At 58.8% G+C, this 19,070-nt stretch overlaps 1 protein-coding gene across 2 annotated transcripts; it reads left to right on the forward strand.

The window, feature by feature from the left end:
- The first annotated feature begins 525 nt into the window (after positions 1-525).
- TSPEAR (thrombospondin type laminin G domain and EAR repeats) lies at positions 526-18,101 on the forward strand. 2 transcript variants are annotated; one of them, XM_083848116.1, is made up of 13 exons: positions 526-7,843; positions 9,252-9,472; positions 9,567-9,805; positions 9,936-10,026; positions 10,513-10,669; positions 11,163-11,294; positions 12,339-12,427; positions 12,518-12,571; positions 13,808-13,994; positions 15,263-15,492; positions 15,785-15,972; positions 16,674-16,775; positions 17,150-18,101. In XM_083848116.1, exons 1-13 carry the CDS (start codon positions 7,750-7,752, stop codon positions 17,301-17,303), a joined length of 1,938 nt encoding a protein of 645 aa, XP_083704242.1. In that variant the 5' UTR covers positions 526-7,749; the 3' UTR covers positions 17,304-18,101. The 2 variants fall into 2 exon arrangements, with proteins under 2 accessions (XP_083704242.1, XP_083704241.1); XM_083848115.1 differs by having other exon boundaries at positions 12,339-12,571.
- The last annotated feature ends 969 nt before the right edge of the window (positions 18,102-19,070 follow it).

The following is a 19,070-nucleotide window of genomic DNA, read 5'->3' on the forward strand; positions in this document are numbered from 1 at the left end:
TATGGCAACAGGTGAATCATGACTTTGTGTAATGCTCAAAACGTGCTGAGGTTAGCTCTCAGATTTGAGAAGGACACGGAGATGGAAATCTCAGTTGGAATTGGACAATGTCCCCAGAAATGGAGAGCTCTCCTGTGCCTGGCGTGCCCCACAAAAGGTTTCCGTGCAGGGACAGCTTCTTACAGCTGGGGAACACCTTGGTGTTCCGGCTTGTGAAGCTGCCATTTCGATGCTGTAACATCCCTGCAAGGCGTAATCCTCTCCCTCCTGGAAGGAGTACTCATGTTAGCAAGGTGTGTAAGACTAGCCAGTAGCAATAGTTTTCTGAGCAATTGCCTTTTTTCCAGCTGAAACAGTTACTGTAAAACATTCCTTCGGGAGTGTCAGAACTCTACAGGTGTTACACGCAAGTAAAGTATTGAAGACTTTTTTTTTTTAAAAACAAAACTTACCTGGATTATATTTGCCTTAGGCTTCTATATTAAAAAAAAAAAAAAGCTTCAACAAAGCTTTTTTTCCCAACAAAGCTGTAAAAATGCAAGCAACATCCTTTCTAAAGCCTTTGTGTATACGTACATCTATGCACATGCACTTTTTTCTTGGCAGAAGGAGCGATGTCAGAACACACACAGCGGGATGCAAGACGTTCATTGTGTTTGGTGTGTGTGCATGCAAGTGGTTCTTTGAAAGTGCAAACTGCTGTGTGAGAGGCGTTGGAACCACATGAAAGGGCAGCAGCTTGGGGGCAGAGCCGTCAGGAGGGTTCTTTCCAGCTTTTTTTTGGCTTGAGCTGTCTCATGAATGGAAGGTGGTGCGCTGCCTTTGGGATGCAGTGGGGAAATCTCTGTTCTCTGGAAGATTCTTGCTTCCCTCCTGAAGTTGCCTCTTGGTAAGGATGCTGCATGCCGTGTGCTACGAGCCGTGGGGCCTCTCAGCTGGAGCACGCAGGAGCACAACTGAGCTGTTAGATTTAGCACGTGTTTATTATCTGTTGATGGGTAGTTAGCAACTGTTATTAAGTACAAACCCAGCATTTTTAAGTGTCTTTATGCAAATCAGATTCTTTAAGATGTGAACTGCGTAATGAGACCAGTTTCTAAGTTTTCAATGAGACAAGCGTCTAAGTTCTAGATACTTCTTACCTGCTTAGAGCAGTTTAACATCAGGTGAGCAGCAGGATAGTGCAGTGCCTGTCCTGTTTCTTCCTGGGGCTCCTCACCTTGCACCATGCTGCTTCTGGGGCATTGCACCATGTTATTTTGGGTACCAAAGTACTGTAATGGACTGTCAGGGTGGGGATGCTCGGTGTTGTCCGCCACCACTGGCTGAATCGAGTTGCAGTTTGTGTTAGCCCAGTCCTGCAGTGGGCATTGATCCTGCCCAGAAGGCTGGTGCAGCGAGGGAAGCGCTCAGGAAGCTGGCACCCAGCGGTCCTGGTGTGCTTCTGCCCCTTCCCCAGCTGCTCTGGCCATGGCACCAAGCCTGCATCATCCCAGTCCTGCCCTGGGCTCAGTCCCTCAGACGGACGAGCAGTGTAAGAGCCAGCAGAAAACCAAGCAGGTGGCTTTCGAAAGCAACTCGTGCCCCCCGAGACGCAACTGTAGCAGCAGTGCAGGTGACGGGGTGTGTTCCTGTATAATTAACGCTAATGATACGGACGGGGGGTTATTTATTACAGGGCAGCTGCCCGTGCTAGCAGAGCGTGCGTGAGCAGCTCTCGATGCTTCCCGGCACTGGGACGGGGGGCTGCGGGGCCGCGGCATTGCGCTGCTGCTCGGGGGCTGAAGGCAGCCAGGCTGCCCTGCCCGGGGGGCGCGGGGCTGGGGGAGGACGCAGGAGGTGGGTTCAAAGCTGCAGAGATGCAGGACGCGACACGCCGGGGGGCGGGGGGCACCCACGCTCTTGGCTATACCGGGCCTGGCACAGGGAGGTCTCCCCGCCCACGGCCGGGTTAGGAGTCTTGCCCCAAAACGGTTTTTGCCGTGTCAAAAGGATTTGGCAAATTGAGACCCAAATTTGTACTGACATGACAACAGCTTCAGGCGAGCCAAATCTCGTGCCGGGGGTACATCAGGCTCTCAGGCTCTCCAGGACCAGGCATTTCTTGCAAGAAGCTCCTGACCCTCGTGGTAAAGTTGAGCCCTGGGAAGCTGGAGACCTCGCAAGACCACCCTAGCCTAATCGGGGGCTTTTTGGCTGCTAGGGGAGGGCCCAGTAAGGTCTCTTGTGTGCGTGGGTCCTGCTGGGCCACAGGCAGGAGTCTGGCAGGCTCAGGAGCAAACTTTGGTGGCCGGTTTGTCTCTGCCGAGCCTGCCTGTGATGGGTTTGCGTGGGCGTCTCTCCTGCTCTGCTGCTTCAGCAGGCGGCGCCGCCCTTGTCCGCTGGTTTGATGACTGGTGCTGAGCGAGGGGTGCCGATGGACAGACTGAAGGGCAGATGTCTTCAAATCCACTTCGGTGAGAGAGGCCGTCAGAGGCTGAGTTCTGCCCTTGGCTCGGCGTTTTGGCTCTGCTGTGCCTCTCCTTCCCCCAGCTGGCTCCAGCACCCCCTGGCTCTCACCGAGTACCCCCGGGAGCAAGCAGCTCGCGGCAGCCTCGTGGTCGTCTCTCCGAGGGAAGGCTTCAAAGGCAGGGGCAGCAGCGCTGCACTGGGAGAGGAAGGGCTGTAATTAGAGCTGCGATCAAGGTGCAATCAAGGGCTTGCTCGTCCTGCCCCTGCTCAGACGCAGCCCTGCCTGTTTCCTCCCGCTGCCCAGCATGAGTCCAGTGTTCACGGCCGTGCGGCACCGCTGGCAGCCGAGGCAGCTCTCCTCGTGGTGTGGGTTGGCAGTGATCTGGAGAAGAGGAGGAAGAGCTGGACTCCCCGAGACAACCTGCTCTGCTCCTTCCTCCTGCCTCGCAGCATGGCAGACGGATGGCAGCGGGACGGGTCCACACGGCTGGGGTGCTGGCTGGGCTCCTGCCTCTGTGCTGGAGCATCCTAGAGCTGTCTGACCATGCTCAGGGCTCCGGAGAGCAGATGGGGACAGGGGCTGCCCTCGGTGTGTCGGGTGGCCTAGCCGAGGAAGCTGTCCGTGCTGGCAGGAGCTGGGCTCCCCGAGTCGCGTGGCAAATGCCCTGGGACGAGCTGTGTCCAAAGAGCTCCAAGCGTAGCGGGGCCTCTGTGTGGCAGCCGGCGTCTCTGGGTAGCAGCAACGCACTGGAGGAATCGGCCCTGAGAAAGTCTGGAAAAACAATAGCAATTGTTCTCTGTCTTTGTTCCCTTCCCTCCCCGGATGTTGCGGCAGAAGGAGCCGCGCTCGGCGCCTTGCGGGTGGGCAGAGCGAGAGCAGCTGCTGCTGCCCCTGCCCCAGTGGCGCGCTGACCCGGCAGCCCCTGCAAGCTGGAGCCCAGAGGCGTCCTTGTAACGAGCGGCCTTTTTCCTTTTTCCAAGAAATGGGCTTGTTAAAATGTGCGGGGCCTCGGCACCAGACAGTAAACATGGCACCACTATTTCCAAAGCCTGAATCATCGCTGTTAGAATAATGAAAGCTGTGCACAGGGGCGAGCGATGGCATCGGGCCACGATTCTGTTTGTCACAGGGCGAGATGTTTCCTTGCGGCTACAGAGCCAAGCGGTGCGGAGCAGTGGTGCAGGCGGCGTGGTCCCAGCCCCACGCCCAGGATCTGGTGCCTGGGCTGGGAAAGCTCCGGCGGTGCTGGGGCTGGTGGCACCTCCACCTTTCCCTACCCCCTGGGGCGACCCAAGGTGGGCTTCAGAGGACACAGAGGTGCTGTGCCCAGCACTTGCTGCACTGCACTGAGCTCTGAGCAGAGCCACGCGTCCCCTTTTCTGTCCCTGCGGGTCCTCGGTGATCCCAGGCACCTGGGGACAAGTCCCAGGCCTTACCTGGCTTGGCTTCTGCTGTCGGCTGCTGCAAGCTGGAGCGCGTGGTCAGCTGCTCGCTGCCCACATCAAAGGGCTGGGGGGAGGCGAGCGCCCAGCGCTCCCCGCGGGGCGGCCGCGGGGGATCCCTCTGTGCGTGGGGAGCAGCCCCGGGGCGCAGGCGTTACCCCAGGCAGCCCGTGGGGAGGTGCAGCTCGTGGGTTGCTCAGCCAACCCCTCCTGCTCGCATTTCCCCACGCAGAGCATTTAGGTTAGCTGCTGCTCCTGGCGGAGGAAGGCTGGCACGTTCGTAAAACCCTTCCCTGCCTCGCCTCGCAGCTCGCAGGTGTGTGCTCCGCAAACCCCAGGGGTCTCGGGGCCGGCGCCGCTGCCGAAGAGGTGCAGAGCTAGGACCAGGGAGCAGCGAATGGGTGATGGGAAAGCTTCACCTCCTTCCTCATGGCCTCTGGTTATTCCCTTCTCAGAGAGACCCTCGCCAAGGTCAGAGGCCAGGAAGGCTGTCGTGTTGCAGGCAGAACTGCCCTGTCCCCATCATACCCCATCATTGCCTGTCGGTCCCCCCCGGTTATTCTGCCTCCACGTGGAGCCAAGACCTACAGAAAGCACACGGAGAACAGTTTCCATAACTTAAACGCTCTTAGTCACTCATATTTGGTGACCTCCGTTCAAGTAGCAGTGATCGGCCAGAAATGTTTGTGGTCCTGGAGGTGGCTCGGCCCCTGGCAAGGAGCCTGGGTCTGCTGGGGAGAACGAAAAGGGGCAGAAAAAGGGAAAAGCCACAGTCAGTGAGGGGCAAACAAGGGATCAGGCTGTTTGTCCAGTGTAGAGGAGAAGCAAGGGATGAGTGCTCTGTGCTGGGAAACTGCCAGCGAGACGCGCAGCGCTGGTGCTGCTGTGGGCTTTTTTGACGCCGTTCCTAAAAGCGGTGTCTTTCACAATCTGCCTGGTCCTTTACCCAAACTTTCCTGGGAAAACCTCTCTAAAATTTCTGGGAATTGAGTTTTTCACAAAGGGGTCAGGTTAACGACAGTTAACGGGCGCTGCACGATGCTGACAGCTTTACTGCTGCGGGGATTTCTTGTGGGAACTCGGTTCAGAAGAAGGAGCGGAGCTCATGAAGGAGGACGCCTGCCCTGGGTTTCTTCCCGTATCTGCTTGCTCCTGTTTGCTGCTGCTTCTCCCCCGTTTGCTTGGTGCCCCCCGCGGTTTGTGGAGCACCTCGTGCTGCCTGGCCTTGGCTCAGCTGCAGTCAGCCAGGAGCGAAGCAGGCGCTGAGCACCCAAGTGGTGCCTGTGGCGGTGCTTAAAGCTCCTTCCAGCACCGGGGAACTGTGGTGTGAGGAAGTAAATGGGAGCTGCCGAAACAGCGTGAGGGGTCTCCACGTGTGCTGCAGCAGGGCTTTCCGTCCCATGGCGTGGCCGAGGAGTGGGACCCTGTCCCTTTATTCAGCGTCACCACCACGAGCTCTGGCAGTGCTGCTGGGTGGCTGGATTTGGGCATGCCACTGAGGTGTGGTGCTCAGGGGTCCCTCCGGGTTCTGCCATGGCAGCGCCCCTACATGTGCTGCATTTTAGGGAGAAGGAGCTCTTGCCACATGTCGGGATTAAAGACTGAAATGTAATAGTAACCCCGAAACGTGGCTGGTGTCTGCAAATAACAAATGAGCTACGACTGTGGAAATGCAGAAGCATCATCCCGTGTGCGGGGCCCGGCAGTGATCGAGGTGCCCTCCTAGCCCCGTCCTCTGCATGTAAGCTCTGCTTGCTGTGTGTTGTCTCCAGCCATGTTTCTCAACCTTTCCTAATCCAGGGACGGCCAAACCTTTTTGGGAGAAGTCCAAGGATCATTTTGTTCAGAGCTGCCACATGGTTTTATTTACCGCCCATAAGAACTAGGCAAACGTCTTGCTGTTTTTCATCCTTTCTTCCATCCTCCCTTGGTTGTTTGTGCGCGCAGGAATGTGTGCACACTTAGAGACAATTTTGCAGACTGCTTCCTAACGCTGCTGGGACAAGGAGCAGGTCCTGGACCAAGTGTGGCCGTGGGCTTCTAGAGGTGGCCCCGTGTCTGTGTTTAACATCATGATTTGGTTTCTGTGGGCCAGCCCATGGCACTTTGCCTGCTCTCCTCTGCTGTGCCAGGTTCCCAAGGCCAAGAAGGGTGAAACCCTTTAGGACCACCAGTGTCCCTCTCCTTGCTACCTTCAGCCTCAAGCTTTGGGGCCAGCCCTGTTTGTTACCAGTGCGTGGTTGAGAAGCAAGCCCATGCCGCCAGGCTCAGTGCTGCCTTGTTTCTCCTTTACGCTGACAAACAGCCATTTTTCTTTCCCAGGAAATTTTTCTTTTCCAGAAAGAAAAAAATTTCCCAGGAATTTTTCTTCCCTAGGAAGTTCCTGGGTTCCTCCGCTGCTGGAGGGCACGACCTCGTGTCTGGGGCTGTCCCCAGCGACTGCTTTTCGCCCAGGGATGTTCTCAAAGGTGGCTGCGTCCCCTTGGGAGACAAAACCCTGCCATTCTTGTGGCGCTGGGGCCGTGCTGGTCGGCACCAGCGGGAGCTGTGGTCCTTGGGCAGCTCGCACAAGTCCCGGTGCTTATGCAAGTCCCCCGCCAAGGGTGGCGGGGCCGCGCTGCCAGCTCCTGGAGCCGTGCTTAACTGGACACATGTGTGCGGCCTCGCGGCGTGAGGCAGCGCCGAGCCGCCTTTGTGCCAACCTGTCGGGAGGCTGGGGCTGGCAGCCAGTGGTGCCTCTCCTCTGGATGGAGCTGCACAGGCAGGATGCCCTAAATTGGGGAGGGGAGCACCCCTGGTGGCATGCAGGCAGAGGCGCCCGGGACTTTTGGGCAGCTCCAGGCACAGGGCAGCTTGTCGCAAGGCTTGGGGCCGAGGCCGAGGTGCGTGTTGGTGGGTACAGCTCTGGCTGTTCCTCCCCGACAAAAGCCTGGGTTTTGCAGAGCAGCTCTTTGTCATTTTGCCCTGGCTGTCAGCTTTCTATTCTGCCGTTTGCCTCGCAGGAAGACTTTGGGGGGGGGGGGGGGAGCTAATTTCAATTGTTCAGAGGATGGAAGTAACTTGTTTTGTGGCTAGAGAAACCGAGCAGAGCTTGCTGTGCACAGGGAGTTTTTCCACTGCTGTCTCTCGTTTGAATACTGTAACCTCAAGGGTTTCCAAAGTGGTGCGTGGCGCATTTCTGCCTTTCTCACAGCAGATCTGCTCCTGGTACCTGGCTGTGGGCTGGGAGCTTTGTGCTGGGCGTGGGCAGAGTGGCCGTGCATCACCTGCACTGGGGGAAAAATCCATCTGGTAGGGTCTGGCTTTTTTTTGGGCAGGGTGGGGTGGACTAGAGGGGGTGGTGGATCTCCCCTGTACAGGCTGGAATCTTGCTCGGAAAGCCGGGGGCTTTCAGGTACAGCAAGGTGCCCACCTCGGCCTCCACAGGCAGGGGCGGCTCTCCCACCTCTCCCCACGTGACCCCAGAAAAATGAATCACCAAAACCGAAAGGAAGCAAAGCAAAAAAAAAAAAAAAAAAAATCCCTCCCCAAAGCTGCCTTCCAGAGGGTTGGGCAAAAGATAAAAGCTCCGCGAGGAAACGGGGCTCCTCCTCTCCCCCCGCGTCTTGCCATTTAAATGTCTGCACGCAGGCTGAGCCCACACTGCCCTGCAGCCTCCTCGGCAGCCCCAGCACCCGGCGTGATGCCCACGCAGGGGGACGCAGGAGATGGGCGTTAGCCCCCGGCCCACAGCGGCTTCGCCCTGAGGAGTGCTCGCAGCGGCTCCGTGGGAGGACCATGCGAGAGCACCGGGGGCTGTGAGCATCCATCCATCCATCCATCGCAGTGGATGGACCCCCTGTGGCCAGCCCCCCCATGTCGGCCTCGCTGCTGCTCTGGGCTGTCCTCCTCCACTGGGCCTCCGGCGGGGGCCTTGCTCAGGGCGGCAGGACGTGGCAGCACTGCACAGGTAGGAGCTGGGACCGGCGGCACGGGAGGGCAGCTCGGAGGCGTTAGTGGGAAATACCGGGGGGGCTTTCAGCTCCCCGTGCTGCCGGAGCAGCCCCCAGGAAACGCGCTGTGCTGCAGGGTGCCTCACACCAGGCACATTCGGATACCCCTGCGGGCTGTCTCGGAGTGACAGATGCATCCTACACCCTCCTGGTGGCAAAACTCCTCCGGGAGGTTCCTGTCCTGTCCCTCCAGCCGTGGAGCCGCTGCTCCCACTGCACCTCCCGCACCCTCAGCCAGCAGCGTCCCACATCCCCCAGGGCTGTGCTCCTGCTGCAGAGCATGGTCCCAGTGGCTGCTGATCATTAGCAGCAGCTGATGTGGGAGGCAAATTGGGACTCACATCTTTGGTTTTAGCTGGAAACAGCCTCAGTGAGGACAGGGCCCTGCCTGCCTTCTCCAGGCACAGCCTCTAGCCTTTGGGCTAATCCCTTCCGCCCTTGGGGCAGCCCGAGAGATGCTAAACCCCTCTGGAAACCTGGGCCTGAATTCAGCTTGTGCTATTTGCTGGGAAAAAAAAAAAAAAAAAAAGGGAAAAAAAAAGATCATAAACCGGTTGTTTCCTGAGAGCCATGCACTTTTTTCTGTTCCTTTCTGAAGCGAAGTGCCCGGGGAGGGTGTGCTTCCCCACCCCGGCTGTTTCAGCCCCACTATGTGCCCAGCCAGCCTTGCTGATGGCTCCCTCCCCCTTGGCCTCCCCTCCGTGCTTAAGCAGAGGGGTTTTTGGTACAAAGGGGGACTAAGGGCCCGCGAGCTGGACGTGTGACAGGGAGAGGGCCACTGCACGGACCAGCTCCTGGCAGGAACACGCTCCGCGTAGGGGCTCAGAGCTGCCTGCTCCCCAGCTGCGTGCAAGCAGGGGTTTGTCTCCCAGTGCTGTTTTTTCATCTGGGTGGTGCCCAAGGGCTGTGCGTGTTGTTTTCTCCTCTGGGGAAAGTATAATTATTTAATGAGAGCTTTTTGCATCCGCTGGGGAAGTGCCTGTGTGCAGCTGGGGCTGGGGCAGGGGCTGCTGTGCCCCCTGCCTTGGGGACGGGAGCAGGAGCCTGTTCTGCCAGCACACTCGTGGGCACTTCCCTGCTCTCCTGGCTCTGGTTGTGGGCTCTGGTGCCGGCTGGACAGATGGGAGCAGAGCCCTTGGAAGCTCGCGGAGTGGGGAAGCTCGCACATGGGATGCTTCACGCCATTGAGACCCCGGCATGGCATCCCGCCTTTGGGGTGGGCAGGCCAGCCTTGGCGCCTGGGGTGCCGCGGAGCACTGTAGCCAACGCTGGACATAGGTTTGCTGCCCTGAGCGAGCAGGGGAGCCCAGGGCAGGGCAGGACGGCTGGCACAGCCGTGACGTGTCCTGCGGTCTCTCTGCGTAGACCTGCGCCCGCTGGACATCCTTTCGGAGGTGGTGCCAGCCGGCGGCCTGGCCCACGGCCTGCGGGTGTTCCAAGTGCAGGGGGTGCGCGGCCTCCAGCTCGCCGCCGCCTGGCCCCGGGCCTTGGGCTTCCCCGCCTCGCGCCTCTTCGTCCACTGCGACCGCTTCCCTGAGGAGTTCTCCATTATTGTCACCCTGAGAGTCCTCGACGTCCCCGCCAAGGTAAGTGCTGCCGCTGGGGGCCAGGACCGGCCCCTGTAGTCAGGTGCGAGGCCGGGAGAGGAGCGGGCAGACCTTCCCCGGCCTCCTCCTGCAGAGGAACGAGTACATCTTCACGCTGATGGCCGAGGAGAGCCCCAGCGTGCTGGTGGGGCTCCGCTACGCGCCCAGCAAGCTCCACTTCCTCTTCTGGAGCCAGGAGCACTCCAGCGGCTGGCAGACCCGCGTCACCTTCCGCAACGTCTCCCTGGTAGACAGCCGCTGGCACACGCTCGTCCTGGCCGTCTCTGGCCAGTCCTTCTCGCTGACGGTGGACTGCAGCAGCCCCAAGGATGTGTAGGTCGGGGGCAGCTGCTGGGGGGCTTGGGAGAGAGGTGCTGGGGGACACACAGGGCAGGAGGTGCTCTGCCAGGTGGTTGTGTCCCCCCGCCGCCACCACAACGTTATTATCCTCTGCCTGCTGCAGGGTGGTGGAGACGCCATTTCCAGCTTCTCTGTCTGTGAAGAGAGCCAGATTTTACCTGGGCAACAGGAGGAGAAGGAAAGGCTTGTTCACGGTAGGTGTCCCTTGTGTCACCAGGTCGCTGCGGGGCCAGCCGCAGCACAGGGGTCCCCAGGCAGAGCAGGGAGCAGGTGCTGTGCGCGTGGTCGCGGGGAGACCTCTGCTCGGCTGGCAGCCCGTGGCCTCCTGGCTGTACGGACTTGATGGGACAAATGTGCAACAGCTGGTGGCACGGTCTCGTTGATATAAAAATTACACCTGGGCCTGCCTGGTTCCAAGAAGTGGTGGCAGCGAAAGCCTTCTGCAGCTAACACGGCCCCTGCCAATGCTCCAGCCATGCCAGCTGTTAAACTGCCCAGGTCAGAGATTTTGGCACGTAACAGTAATCTGAGAAACCTGCGTGAATCACACCGAGTCACAGCCCGGGAAGGAGGGAAGCGAACAGGAGCCTCGGGGGAAGCTCAGGTCATGAACCACCAGCAGCTTCCATTTCCCAGTCTCACGGGACTCGCTCCTCGTCCCCCTGCTCCTGCTTTCCCAGGGTCTGCTGAGGCAGCTTGTCCTGCTGCCAGGAGCCGACGCCACCCCTCGGATATGCCCGGCTGCGAATTTTGAAGCAGCCACGCTCTCCATCCCTGCTGTTCTCCAGGACGTGCCAGTGAAGTCAGCGAGCAACGAGGTGCTGAAGTACCCGTACGGTCAGTGCTCACCAGCAGCAGGTGCTCGGGGCGCTTGGCTCTGTCCTGCTTGTGTTGCGGGGGGCTCGTCGCATGCAGCAGGGCACGGAGCAGGAGCATTTCCTAAGAACCCTGTGTCCCTGGAAGTCTCCCCTGGGGATAACAGAGAGAGATCGGGGTGTCTTGAACTCGGGAAGAGGAGGAGGAGAAGCCAGGTAGCTCGGGGGGCAGGTGGGCACCGCAGCAGGGTGAAGGGGACTGGGGTCCAGGTGAATCCAGCCTGAACAGGAGAGGTGAGACTCGAGCCCCCCTGGTAACATGGTGGCCATGGGCTCACGCTGCTGGTGCCAGCAGCACCCCAGGTGCCAGCAGCTGGCCATCTGGATCGTGGCCGGGATGCTGTGTCCCCTGGTGCCCACCGGGATGTTCAGCCTGCCGTGTGTCTTGGGGTGAGCATCATCCTTCCTCCATCACATGTATTAAGGGCGCCTGCCTTGCTCCTGTTTGTGCCCAGAGACTGACATGAAGGTGACCCTCGGGTCCCGTCCACCCTGCACCAAGCAGGAGAAGGCGCAGTTCTGGTTCAACGCCCCCCGGAGAGGGCTGTACCTCTGTGACGGCAGTACCTGGATTTCCATGCTGGAAGGTACTGGTATGCCATGCACGATGCTTGCCGGGAGGGGGGAAGCTCTTCCAGCATGAGAGGAGCAGAGATTCACCCTCGGTGGCACTGGGTGGCAGGAACCAAGGACGTCAACAACCAGCAGGGTGATACAGTGGGGTCGTCCCTGCATGCCTCTCCTGTCTGTGCCTTCATCAGTACTTTCAGTGCAGCTCTGGATTCATTCACATAGTGTCTGTGCTGTCTGTCCGTGCTGTGCTGTCTGTCCGTGCTGTGGTGTCTGTCCTTCCTGGTCCTTCTTTGGTCAGTCTGCCCGAGCAGGACAGCTCTGGCCACTGGGTGCTGTGCTGCACATGTCTGGGGTGCTGGGCTGCTCCCTGCTGCGGGTCCCCAGTGCGTGAGTGCTCCTGGTGCCGAAGTGCTCGCGTGTAGAGGGGAAGGAGCAGAAGGACTCGTCAGCCCCTGGAGATGCCGGGGCAAGCAGTGGGAAGGTGACAGTGGCAGGTCCCCATGTCCTTCCAGCCCTAGTGGCCTTGGTGCAGAAAATAGTGGGGCAACACTGGAGCACCCAGGCCTTGCAGGGAAGGGGATGGACTTTGAAAATAAAGCTCAGATTTCACCCGCATGCTCACAATTACCAAAATCCGTCTCCAGACAGTCATAGAATATCCCGAATTGGAAGGGACTCACAAGGATCATCACACAGGACTACCTAAAAATGAAGGTGTATGTGAGGGCATTGTTGCTTCTTACACTGCAGCAGCCTGGGTGCCGTGACCACCTCGCTGGGCACCAGCCTGCCCAGGCTCCGGCGTGAGAGCATGGAGCAGGAGGCACAGAAAAACTGAGCCATCCTTCGCCCCTCTTTTGGGGCTTTTCTTATGGCAGCAACCATGTGCTGGGTTTGGACGAGCTTTTTGTCTTCTCCAGGAGCTGGCAGCGGTTGGTTTCCCCATCCTTGCCTACCTCTGGAAGCCATCAGGACTTGTACCATGCATCTCAGTGCTGGGCGCATCTCAAAGCAGGGCCATCCAGTTTTGAGTTCTCCTTTCTGTTCTCCTTTTCTAGCCAAACAGCGGCTGGACTATGTGGAGGAGCACCAGAGCCTGGTGACCAACTCTGAGACAATGGGCATCGAGGTCTTCACCATCCCGAAGGTGGGACTCTTTGCGGCCACTGCCAATCGGTACACCCCCCCTGGGTCAGCCATCTACAAGTGGACTGACGGGAAGTTTGTGCCCTACCAGAACATCCCCACCTACCAAGCTCAGTCCTGGAAGTATTTCACCATAGGGAAAAAGGTGAGTCTGCCTGGAAGGTTGTTTCAGGGCTGCGTCAAGCTGCAGGTGGCCCACGCTGGCTTCCCTTCACCTAGCCCAGGGCAGACCTGTGTCTCGGGCATGGTGCAGGGGGTAAATCCTCATCTCCTGTGTCTTTGACAGAGTCACGCTGATGCATGTATTCACCAAGTTAGGGTCCATCCTAGGGACTGCCCCCTATTTGCTGAGGCACAGCTGCACCCACCCAGGCCACCGTCAGCCCCCGATGCTGGCAGGATCTTCCATTTCCTGCAAGGTCATCCCCTTGCAAGGAGCTCCAGGCCAGCCAAAAAAACATCTGCTGAGAGCTGCAGGGCTCCCAGGGGAGTTCGGATTGTCCCTACCCTGGTACCACCTGTCCTGGCCCTGTCCCCACATGCCTACTGGCTGGCTGCAGGGCTCTGCTATGAGTCCTGCCTCCAGGCATGGTGGCACCAGAAAAGGGACCTTCCTGGAGATGCCCTGCAAGGATCTGGAGCTGTGGAGCAGGGTTGGGATGTCTGGCAGCCAGTCGGAGGCAGAGTGGCTGGTCCCCATCCCTGGGGGGGCTGAGCCCCAGCCTGACAAAGCCCCTGGGCCTGGCAGGGGTCCTGCTTAATCCAAGGCACGAGAGAGGAGCAACAGGCAGTGAATTGTCACCTCCCTCTCCCTTGCACCTCCATCTCGCCAGGGCAGCCTGCCTTCCCTCCCGTCCCCTCCGATCACAACCCCCAGCGCCCACAGGAGCCTGCTCCTCCCGAGGCTTCAGCTGCGTCCCAGAGGCTGGGAACCCACAGCAGCAGTGGGGAACCCAGGGGGAGATGGAAAACAAGGGACCCATGGGCCTGTGGGGAGCAGAGGCGCCTGAGGGGATCCCATGTCCTCGCTCAGGGGCAGAGGAAGGGGTTTGTGTTTACTTCCAGAGAGCAAGCTTAGGAGAAAGCCGTATTACTTCTTTTTTTCTTCAAACATTTCTGGCTGTAGTTTTGTCCTTTCAGTGGAAGAAGTGCCAAACGCCAGAAGCAGCAAAAAAAGGGTTTTTCTTTGGCCTGGAAAATGTTTTATTTCAGGGCACCATTATCATCTTTCCTCTTGTCATTTTACCTGTGATTTTTTCTTCTGAACAACCTTTCCCCGTGGGAAGCCTCCCAGCCTCCCAGCCCATCCTCGCCCTGCCTGTGCTTGTACGTGCCCCTGTGAGAGGAGAAAAATGAGATGTCCTGGCTTGTTATTTTTCAGATCTTCCTAGCAGTGGCTAATTTTGAGCAGAATGACAGGGGTCAGGAGTTCTCTGTAATATACAAGTGGAGCCACAGGAAAGAGAAATTCATCACCCACCAGAGGATCACCACGCACAGCGCTAGGGACTGGGAGGCATTTGTCATTGAGGGAGAGGCTTTCCTCGCAGTGGTCAACCACAGAGAAGGTACCCAGCCCTTATTCCCTACCGGCCCGGCTCAGCTACCTGCTCGGGGTGACACTGGGGGCTGTGGTCCAGCCACCCCCCCCGAAGGGGAACCATGCTGGAGAGCATCCTCCTGTTGCTGCAGCACATGCAGCCGGAGCTGTGGTGCCCCGCAGGCAGCCCAGCACCTTGGAGGGTTTGCCTTGTGGGTGCACAGGGGAAGCCTTTGCTGCTTCCCTCTCAGGGCCGTGAGGTGCTCTGGGCTGGGGCAGGCATCCTGTGCTGCGGGGGGTGAATGGGTCGGTGCCGGGGCCCTGGCTCTGCAGGATGGCACCGGCCTCGTTTGGGTCCCGGGCTGGAGGCACCCCCAGTGTTGGACCCCAGCGCTTAGGATGAGACCTGCTGGCACAGCAAGGCCCCATGGGGGGCCGTGCACATCATGTAGGGGTTCGGACCATCGTGGCTGAGCCAAGCTGGAGCTGTTCCCTTCAGGAGCTGGAGTTCAGCCTCTGCAGAGCTGCCTCTTGTCCATGCGGCCATTTCCTGCAAACCCCATTCCCCCCGGAGCCCTTTGTGCCCCGTTCTCTTCTGCTGCAATGAGGATCACCCATAAACCCTATAAACTTGTGGTCCCGCTGCTGCTCACTCCCAGACATACCAGTGGGGCCTACAAGGGCAGCGGTGCTGAGCGAGCATGGGGTGAAAAGGGACCAGTGGGTCCACTCCTCCTCCTGGGATGGGGCCAGCTTTTTGTTAGAATAATAATAAATAAATAGGTAATGATTAGGCTCTGGCTGGAGCTTCAGGAAGTTTCCAGGCAGAAGACAGAGGGAGATTTTTAGCTTTAAAGCCTGCTGGACCTCACATGGGCACGACGTTAGGACATTGGAGCCGGATGGAGCCTGCCCTTTGGTGTTGGTTGGCTCTGTCTGGGGCTGGTGCAGTCTATGTAAATCAGCATGCAGAGGTCCCCAGGGGCTTCACAAAGAAGTGTGTGTGTCCCCCCCCACCCCGCGTTAGTGTCATCCCAGCCGTGGAACCCTCCCAGCCGTGTGAGCTGGCACCCGAAGGCTGCTGGTAGCCCCGGACATTTGCCCCTTGGGGACCAGGGGAGGCCTGGCTCCGCTGCTCGTCACCACGCCAGGGGCAAGTGGAGATACCCCCAGCGTCCTCTCCTCAGGGTGTGAAGGGCTCCCATGTGGCAAGGCTGGCAAATATTGCCTTGTCTGACCTGCTTCTGGGTCTTTATTCTATTCTTTCCTCACTCTGCATGTCCTTGTCTCCCCCAGGGAATAACCACAACATAGACAGTGTGATATACAGGTGGAACCCCCGGACTGGGCTCTTTGAAACCAACCAGACCATCCCTACCTCTGGTGCCTACGACTGGGAATTTTTCACCATTGGGCCATATTCCTTCCTGGCTGTGGCCAACACGTTTAATGGCACATCCACGAAGATCTACTCTCACATCTACATCTGGCTCCGTGGCTCTTTCCAGCTCTTCCAGTCTATTCTGGTAAGGTCACCCACTGGTCACACACTGCTTCTCAGTTCCCCTCTGGGTTGAGACAAGCCAGGGAATAATTTTGGTGGCTGCTGCTCTTTAGTCCTCTGAAAAGGTAGCAAGAGTTTTCCACTGGTTCTCCCCTAGGAATTGACCAAGGGAAGTTTGTCTTTTTCCCTGGAAGGTCTTAAGACCAGATAACATCCCCACTGCACCCCTATCAGGTTTACCACATTTCCTAGCGTGCTTAGCTTGCAAAAGGCTTGTCCATCTGATGCTTCTTGGGCATCTTCTTTCCCCTCAGACCTTTGGTGCTGCCGACTGGGAGGTCTTTCATATCGGGGACAGAGTCTTCCTGGCTGTCGCCAACAGCCACAGCTACGACAGTGGGATGCCGGTGCCCTCTAATTTCTATGCCATCAACTCCTCCATCTATGAGCTGAATGTCACGGCCCAGATGTTTGTCAAATTCCAGGATCTCCTCACCTACAGGTACCTGTGCAAAGAGCCGGGGTGCTCCTCAGCCCGTGGTATTACTCTGAGCACCCCAAACTGCATAGGGGTCTCCTGGAGGGCCCAGAGAGTTCACGGGGGCTTGCACGCTGCTAGAGCATGAAACTGATGGGGAGGGCAATGGGAGACGAGGCCTGGGCACTGAATCCCAGCGGGAATTAAGGGAAGGCCCTGGATTTGAGAACAAGGATGGATTTCCTTTCAGGTGCAGCCTGGGAAGACTGGGGTTTTCTGTGCATCAGCAGCAGTCTGGCAGTACCCTGTGGGAAGGACCTGTCCTGCTTACAGGGACATAGTGCTGGGCCATTGCCTGAGTGTCCTCAGCCCCTGGGCTGTGGCAGAGAGGTCGTGGTGGCGGGTGACACGGCCAGGGCAGTGGTGGCCCTGCACAGAGGCTGGTACCAACCTGCCCCGCATCAGGCGTGATGCAGGCGAGCACCCAAGTTGGCTGCCTTGGCTAAGGACAGTGCAGGGGGAGCCCTCTGCCTCTCTGGCCTGGCTGGGGCCAGACCTTCCCGTCCAGCCCTCCCAGGGGACCTGCTGGATCTGAATGCCCGGGGAGAAGCAGCGAGGCTGGGGCTGGGGCTGGCCAGGTGCCTGGGAGTGGGGTCAGAGCAGGGTGGCAGGGCTCAGTGTGGGGTCGGCACATCTCACCCACCTCTGTCTGCTTCATCCCCCAGCGCCCTGGACTGGGAGTTCTTCTCGATGGGGGACGACTCCTTTCTGGTGGTAGCAAACTCCTTCGACGGCTTCACCTTCTCTGTTAACAGTATTATCTACAGGTACTGCTGCATGGCTGGGGCAGGGCGAGCTCTCCGCCATACCTGGGGGCAGCAGGAGGACACGGGCACTCCTGTCCCTGCCTGAGGGGCCGGGTCCCAGCCTCGTGCCTGCACTGGCCGGCTGGGTGCAGGACACCCCACGGGGAAGGGACAGCCGTGGGGATGGGCGGATGGCTCTTTGCTCTCCTGGAGGGAGCGCAGGGAGGGTACAAGGGGAGACAGATAGGCCTGGTCCCTGTCTCTGCACAGGCTTCCAGGCAGGAAGGGAAGCCCTCACCCTGAAGCACTGGATGGAGGTGGAAGGTGCCAGGCTCCAGGTTCGGCTTTACTGCCCACTTTTAGTGTCCCCGGAGCTAACTGCCCTCCCCGTGCAGGTGGCAAGGCTATGAAGGCTTCGTAGCAGTTCACCACCTTCCCACCGTTGGCTGTAGAGACTGGGAGGCATTTAACACCACCGAGGGCTCCTACCTCATCTACTCCAGTGCCAAAGAGCCACTTTCCAAGGTGCTGAAGCTGAAAACCACATGAGGTCACCGAGGCATACTCAGTTCCTTGCCAGGACTGGGACAAGCAAGGGTGTGGAAGTGGGAAGACCCCAGCCCGGGACAGACGAAGCCCAGGGACAACTGCAGCATCTACCTGGGGACGGCTGGCTGCGTGTGCCACAGGGCAGAGAGGAGGACAGGAGCTGCCAGGCTCAGCAGCCTCCAGCCAGGAGGGTCCCAGAGCCCTGCTGTCATGGCCAGAGCTCGTGCAAAGCTAGAGAAGAAAAAGCCCTAGCAGAGCGTGTGCTCTTGGGTCGGGCATGTGGCAGCGGGGAGGAAACGACGTGGGAGAAGGTGGGGGAATGTTGGCTTCAGCATGGCTCTGGCTGCCCGACACCAGGGGCCCCAAAGCTGGCGAGGACCCCGGTGGCCCCACGCAACACCGTGCCTCGTGCCTGGGCTGTCTCCGGGGGTCCCTCTCCGCACCACCGCGCTGCTGCACGGTGCCTGCTGACCCTCCCCTCCACCATGGCTGCTCTCGGTTGTGCTCGCTGAGGGACGTGTGTGTGTTGTACAAACCCACAGACCTGTTGTACAGCTGCAGCTGGCAGACAGAGGCATTTGTCACGGCCGGCATTGCCTAGGTGGCAGGGCAGGCGCGTTCCTGGGCACTCATCCCAAGGGTTTTGTGGGTGTGTGTCGGCGTGTTGCTGGCCTCCACCGCCTTGTCTGGTCCTTACACCCCTGTGTGCAGAGTTAGGGATGCTTTTCCTTGCCTTTATCTGGGGTGATCTATTGCTTAACCAGTGCTCCAATAAACTGTGTGCACCCACCCATGAAAGCTGCAGGAAGTCGAGCTGCTCTGCCCACAACAGGGGCTCCTCCTTTGGTCCATACAACCCCTCCAGGTATCCTCGGTCTCTCCTGGGCTCTGCAGGATGCCTGGGGGCTCCCAGGGTCTCACGCAGGCTGCAGGGAAGATGTGAGGATGGGACCCAGCTCGTGCCTTCTCCTGCTTCCTCCCGAGCATCCCCCAGTCTCCCCAGCCCCAGGTCTCCTGCTTGGGCCTCCTTGTTCGGGTCTCCTTGTTGGCCTCCCCAACAAGGGCATAATGATACTGGCTACCATTTCTTCCAGGACAGCCTAATTTTGATTTAAGGTTAATTGCACACAGACATAGAGCTGCAGTGATTACAAAATGCCTCCCTCCCATCCACACCTCTGCACACCCCACCCAGACACACACAGGGTGCTGCAGGATGGGGGTGTCGAGACCGGCACAGCCTGGGAGCCTCTGCCCCAGCCCGCTTCCAGCTTCAACGTGGGATGTGGTGGTTTGCAGCTGTGAGTTCCCATCTCAGCAACGCCAAGCGTTAGAAAAGTGGTGAGTCAAGACTCCCTAGATCATCAGGCTGGCTTAATCACCACCGGGTTTTTAAATAACAAGACCTGGAGTTCTTTTACCATCTGGTCCATGAGCTGGCACAAGTCACGTTTCCAAGGGTTTTGCCAAAGCAGGGATTTAGAGATGATTTGCCAAAGCAGGGATTTAGAGATGACTTTGTGTTTTAAGGGAAGCAAAGCGTTTGCTTTAACAGCCCGGCTGTGGGAGTGGGAGCTTAGAGAGGAGCCACTGAATATCCCTGTAAGGGGCAGAAGTAGTGGGGGGCTTCAGGAAGCCCAAAGGTGCCCCCAGTCCTGCTGGGGGTGAGGCAGGTGGACCTTCTTCCCTCCACTATTTGGTGCTACTCAAACTTCTCCTGCTGCCTTGGCTGGGCTGGGCAGGGGGGAAGAGATCCCTGTGGAGGGA

This window comes from Anser anser (genome assembly GCF_964211835.1).
Source record: "Anser anser genome assembly, chromosome: 9".
Taxonomy (NCBI): Eukaryota; Metazoa; Chordata; class Aves; order Anseriformes; family Anatidae; genus Anser; species Anser anser.

Excerpts from the sequence above, each read along its gene's own strand:
- TSPEAR (XM_083848115.1), top strand. The coding sequence starts at position 7,750 with ATGTCGGCCTCGCTGCTGCTCTGGGCTGTCCTCCTCCACTGGGCCTCC. Across the intron at positions 13,995-15,262 it reads AGTGGTCAACCACAGAGAAG|GGAATAACCACAACATAGAC; the intron begins GTACCCAGCCCT and ends TGTCTCCCCCAG. Across the intron at positions 15,493-15,784 it reads AGCTCTTCCAGTCTATTCTG|ACCTTTGGTGCTGCCGACTG; the intron begins GTAAGGTCACCC and ends CTTTCCCCTCAG.